A 5,038-nucleotide genomic window follows, 5' to 3' on the forward strand; every position below is an offset into this window, starting at 1 on the left:
GGGCCAAGAAGAGAAGGGGCGAGGGATGATGGACATACGTTGCATTGAAGACGAAGTCCCTAGGTTCGGGGTTCGGGTGCTAAATGGTCCAAAGTGAGTTTAGTGCTCATTCCGGTGATCGAAGAAAGTCTTACAGCAGTGATCTCGTGCAGCTCGCGCTGGATTGAGAGGCAGAAGTTGTCAAGGTCTAGAAGAATGGTAAGCAAACCTCGCAAGGGGAGCAGAATGTAGGGAGACAACTAACCGAGATCATTGAGGTCGTAGTTGAAAGGGTTTTCACTGGCGGTAGAGAGTTGTCGTTTAGCGGATGGTTGAAGGTTAGACAAAAAGCTCCTACATTTCTTGTCCGATCTCCAGGAATCCTAGATACAAGAATGAAGCGAACGCCGTGCCTGGAATGGTGAGGTACCCGAAGGCATTGTAAACTTGGAACTGTAGTTGACTGAGCAACCCGTTGGTCTTTGGTGGGATAGCCACTCACTGGCAAGAGGAATAGATAAAGCCTATTTGAAAGTGAGTGAGTGAGTTTGGTGAGTGAAACGTAGTCGCCACATACCACAACGACATCCTCAGATGTATTTGGTATGCAAACGGCAATGGGGTATTGCAAATCCGCTCCAAGTTGGACAGAGTGTCCTGAAGGGAGTTGAGGGTCGTCAGGAAACCAGTCGCAGATGCTGGCTGCAGCAAACCACTCCTAAGAAGGACTGTCCATCATTTAGCGTTGAAGACGAGTTCTGAGTGTTCGGCAGATTCTCACATGCGAAGTAGCTGGGTAAAAGACAGATTAGCGCTGGACTCTCGATTCGCAGACACGTAGATACTTACCCTTGAAGAATCAAAGAAATCTCAAGAGGAACATTGCTCTCAACAATCTCCGCAAATGCCTTCTTCTTCCTCCGCCTTTGCATGCCAGGTTGCGCCTTGCGAAGAATAATATGTACAACCCACTTGAAGAACCTTAATAGAGGAATGTAATCATACACAGTGGTCGGTGGGGGCATCCGGGCAGGCTTGAGTGTTTGTTCACTTTCGACGTAGGGCAACACACTCTCGGGATCGAATTTGCGTTGTTTCCCGCTGCGATTGCGCGAGAACCAGCCCTGGTCAGATGCCGTGTCGGCGTTCTTCTCATCAGCGGAGCTGAACTGTTTGCTATGGTTTTCCTTTTGCTTCTCCTCGCCATTGAAGGGTTGCTCTCCGTCAATCTGCCACAGAGGGAGTTTCTCAGGCGTGTGTGGGTGTCCCTCTGTATCCATATGAGAGTACCGTGGAAGGAAGGATATCAAGGGATAAAGATCCTCGTAATAGATGCCTTGCTCCCCTCGAAGGAAGTGCTGGAAGAAGTGGTTAGCATGAAGGCGTTTCCTTGACTCTTGAGACTCGTACCTTTACTGAAACAGAGAATGCTTGAATCTGGTCGATCCGCTTGAGAAATCAGCTCTTCTAAGTTTGGGCTCTGACCACTCACGAGATTGATCATGCTCTTTTTCTCGATGATACTTTGAACGACTGTTTGCTTCTGCTGCAAACCTTTGTTTTCCCGATCGTTTGGGACATGAAGCCAAATCTGCGTAAAATGGCAATAAGAATGCGGCGATATATCTCAGGAAGTAAAGTACCAGCTGCGCCAGAGTTCGAGATGCTGTCGCGATGTTGGTCCACATTTTCCTGCCATCTTGATATCTAGAATGGGAGTCAGAGGCATTGATAAGATGACAGTGGCCAACAATACCTCTCGTATGCTGAAGATGTTCTAAATGAGATAACCAAACCAAGAACCGTACCCAGTACAGTCAAAAGTTGGTTGTTGATCCCAAGATGATGCTCAGTTTTTTTCGAAACTAAGCAGACCACTGTAAGATAACTGTCAGCACGATAGCAGGGCAATTCGGATTGGGGGTAGGCTTACTGGATGCAACCAAGGAGAAGAAAGCGACCTCAGGCCATATGTCATTGATGACTGTAGCGTTAAACTTCTTCAACGTCCACGATCCTCGGAAAAAAGGATTTGTCGCGACCATAATAGCCTATGTTGCGGAAAGAAAGAGACAGAGGTTCAATGAGGGTGGATGTCGTTCTGCAGTGAATAGAGTAAAAACAAAAGAGCGTGGAGAAAGCGTGGGAGACAGGTCCATTCTCGATATAAGGACGTTTGGCACAAAAAGTTCCGAAATTCGAAAAATGATGTGAACGCCAAGCAACTGCCGGTCACCCAAATTAACGGTGCCGCGGACCACTTGCCAACCAAGAATCCAAGATGTAGACCCCTGGGCCTTTGCTCGCATTTTGCTGGTCGAGCTTCTCATGTAGGTTACTTGGAAATGCGCTCTGCAGGCCCCGGCATAATTTGGGCATACTATGGTAAGTGTGCCCTTCACACCAAGAACTGGATGTTTGCTTGTTTTCCAGAAGGCAATTGAAACAGCGCTCATGAGTCATGAGCACATTAGATCACCGCTTGGCAATTATTCTGCCTCCCTTTTGCAACACCAGTGGCTGGAGTCGATGAGGTGCGTGTTTGCTGTGATGCAAGCTGGATGCAAGTTGCTTACCATCCCATAGCGCCCGATAATTCCTGGATACTTTAGTATCTAGGTTTTAGAAACACCATCACACGTTTGTTTGTTGAACAGCAGCTTTGGTATTAAACACATAAACAAAAGGCACACAGCCTCCACAGAGCACCTTTGTCACACGTCACGCTCCAGAACGCGTCCACGTGTTAGCGTTATCCTCTTATATTAGCTGCAAATCCGATTCTTCATCTTCTTCACCGTCTCTCGACGTCCGTGGTACGCAATGCCTCGTAAGTTCCACTTCCTTTTGGTCTAGCGTGTTAGCCTGATGCTGGGCTCCAGGCAAGCTTTCGTTGACGGTGGGTGATACGTGTCGACTCAACAGCGTGGACTGACACTGCGGTGCAGATAGAAGAGATTAAACACATATTAGGCCCAAACACTACCGATGCATTGGTGGAGGATTGGAAGGTAGGTGGGCAGATGTCCTTCACTTTTCGACTCCGACGCGACCATTATCTCTTCAGGCAAAGTTACGGAGAATGATAGGCGACTATTTCGATTTAGACAGGACATACGGTGATCAGCCTGAACATGAAGCCATGGCTGATGAAGAGGTACTGATCTTCTATCGTTAATATTGCATGTGATCACATGCCTTCGTTGTCAGCTAGCCGTTTTATATCCCATGTTATACGACGAAGCGGATGTCAACGTTGCTCTTCAAAAGGAATTGGCTCACATGTACATGTCCAAAATTTTCGGCAACAATAGATATCAGAAGTTGCGTCGAGATAGTATGGACGCATCGGTGAAATGTGTTGTTCATTCATCCAAGGTAGGTATCGACTACATCGTATCGCTTTGTGATTGCTAACATGAATAGAAGAACAAGAAAAGGGTATATGCAAATCGTTTGAACTCAGTGGGCTGAAAACGGCAATCCCCTCCAGACGTGTCATCAGATGTAGAAAGGGCAACAGCTGAAGTCGCATTATTTCTGCAAACCGCTACCCCTGACATGTCCCATTTTTTGCCCAACTTCATCAGTTTCGGCTGCAAAAACGAAGAATTCCTCTTAGAAGCCAATACCTGGGAAGACGACGATCTTCTGGCTTTTTTGAAGCTTGTATCCAATAGTGGGAAGTCTAAGTTGAGCGGCATGGACATTCTTGTTATCAAAAAACATCTTCATCGTTCTTTCGGTCCTCCTTAGTTTTTTCTACACACATTACTTTGTGCATATCACCTCCATCAGGAAAATCACAAATCTGGTCGTGATTGCGTGGCGGAGTGTGGCCGGAGTGATGGATCTGGCACCACACCGCCATGATTTTGATCTCCGGATAAATTGAGCCACGCGCATCACAATAATCGTTCACACCACAGATTTGTTGTCGCATGTGTAAGTATCGATCACGCAACATGTTGAACGTCCGAACTTGGAAAATTTTGGACGTGAACTTTTCCTCCACTCTCCGACTCTTCCCGCCAAGCTCCCTCCCCCTCAAGGTCTTCCAGTCCCCCTCCGCTGCGTCGCCGCCACCATCAACCACTACGTTTGGTAACCCGCTCTCAACCACCACTGCACACCAATGACAACAACAACGACCTACCCAACGACAACAACAATGACCTGGCACATCAACGGACGTGCCACGTCGACCAGACGGTGATGACGCACGTCGTTGTCACTGTCCATGTTATCGAGGTCAGCTACTCAAACCCCATCCCTTTCTCCTCTTTTAATACCAGACTCAGGGGGCGACATTGCTGTCGGTGACGCGGCAACCAAGAACGGACCAACGTTATAACAAACGACGGGCAACTAGGTGAGCCATCTGACTTCCCTCACCTCTCCTTTTTTCACAAGAGAAGCAGGTCATCGCCAGATTCTTCATGACCAAGGTGCTTTATCTCTACAACGCTATGCACAATCATACTCACACTTGTCTAGGCATGCCACGTCGCTGACGGCGATGTAGCCAACAACAACCATCATACGACCGGCCCCAATCAATCCCCCCCAATAACGACGTGGCAAATGCCATGCCACACCACCTCCAACGATGCCCTCAACTACAGCCAACGCCAACGGCAAAGCAGGATTGCCCACAAACCGAGGCCACCAACCGAGGCGAAGCAGCATCAGCCAAATTCGACCACGACCATCCACGCGAAGGATGACCAACACCCATGAACGGAAGCAGACTACGACGAGCCAAGGTAAGGCACCCCACTCATCGTTCTAACACAGAACCCAGGTGTCATGTCGCTGTCAGGGACGTGGTAGCCGAACGACGAATGTCGTTCACTGTTGTGTATTTAAGACACAATGGTAAGTATCTGCCGTTCCACATTTGTCCCAACCCACACTGATGATGTTTTGCATTTGCTACCCAATCGACTTGGAATGTACGCGAAGACATCAGTGTCGGTGCACATAGTACGATGGCTGACGTGACGAGATAATCTGGTAAGTCGTTGACAATGGATTGAGCTGTTTCGTGATCGCTTAC

At 48.1% G+C, this 5,038-nt stretch overlaps 3 protein-coding genes across 3 annotated transcripts; 1 reads left to right on the forward strand and 2 right to left on the reverse strand.

Moving 5' to 3' along the window:
• Positions 1 to 38: 38 nt before the first annotated feature.
• Positions 39 to 2,153, reverse strand: LACBIDRAFT_296072 (uncharacterized protein; the record flags this gene model as incomplete). Its single annotated transcript, XM_001891188.1, has 13 exons — positions 1,913 to 2,153; positions 1,736 to 1,856; positions 1,623 to 1,686; positions 1,472 to 1,570; positions 1,390 to 1,416; positions 829 to 1,337; positions 761 to 771; positions 557 to 707; positions 482 to 503; positions 338 to 432; positions 245 to 279; positions 135 to 187; positions 39 to 79 (listed from the first exon to the last, which is right to left on the reverse strand). Coding segments are annotated over exons 1-13 (1,338 nt in total), but the record flags the coding sequence as incomplete, so codon positions are not given.
• Positions 2,154 to 2,802: 649 nt separating this feature from the next.
• On the forward strand, positions 2,803 to 3,453 carry LACBIDRAFT_310119 (uncharacterized protein; the record flags this gene model as incomplete). Its single annotated transcript, XM_001891187.1, has 6 exons — positions 2,803 to 2,809; positions 2,862 to 2,878; positions 2,928 to 2,990; positions 3,047 to 3,136; positions 3,190 to 3,357; positions 3,409 to 3,453. The coding sequence occupies 6 exons, from the start codon at positions 2,803 to 2,805 to the stop codon at positions 3,451 to 3,453; spliced, it is 390 nt and encodes a 129-aa protein (XP_001891222.1).
• A 985-nt stretch (positions 3,454 to 4,438) lies between these two features.
• On the reverse strand, positions 4,439 to 4,767 carry LACBIDRAFT_336246 (uncharacterized protein; the record flags this gene model as incomplete). The annotated part of the gene is made up of 2 exons (XM_001891189.1): positions 4,439 to 4,446; positions 4,467 to 4,767. Coding segments are annotated over 2 exons (309 nt in total), but the record flags the coding sequence as incomplete, so codon positions are not given.
• Positions 4,768 to 5,038: the final 271 nt, after the last annotated feature.

This window comes from Laccaria bicolor, genomic scaffold, assembly GCF_000143565.1.
Source record: "Laccaria bicolor S238N-H82 LACBIscaffold_445 genomic scaffold, whole genome shotgun sequence".
Classification (NCBI taxonomy): domain Eukaryota; kingdom Fungi; phylum Basidiomycota; class Agaricomycetes; order Agaricales; family Hydnangiaceae; genus Laccaria; species Laccaria bicolor.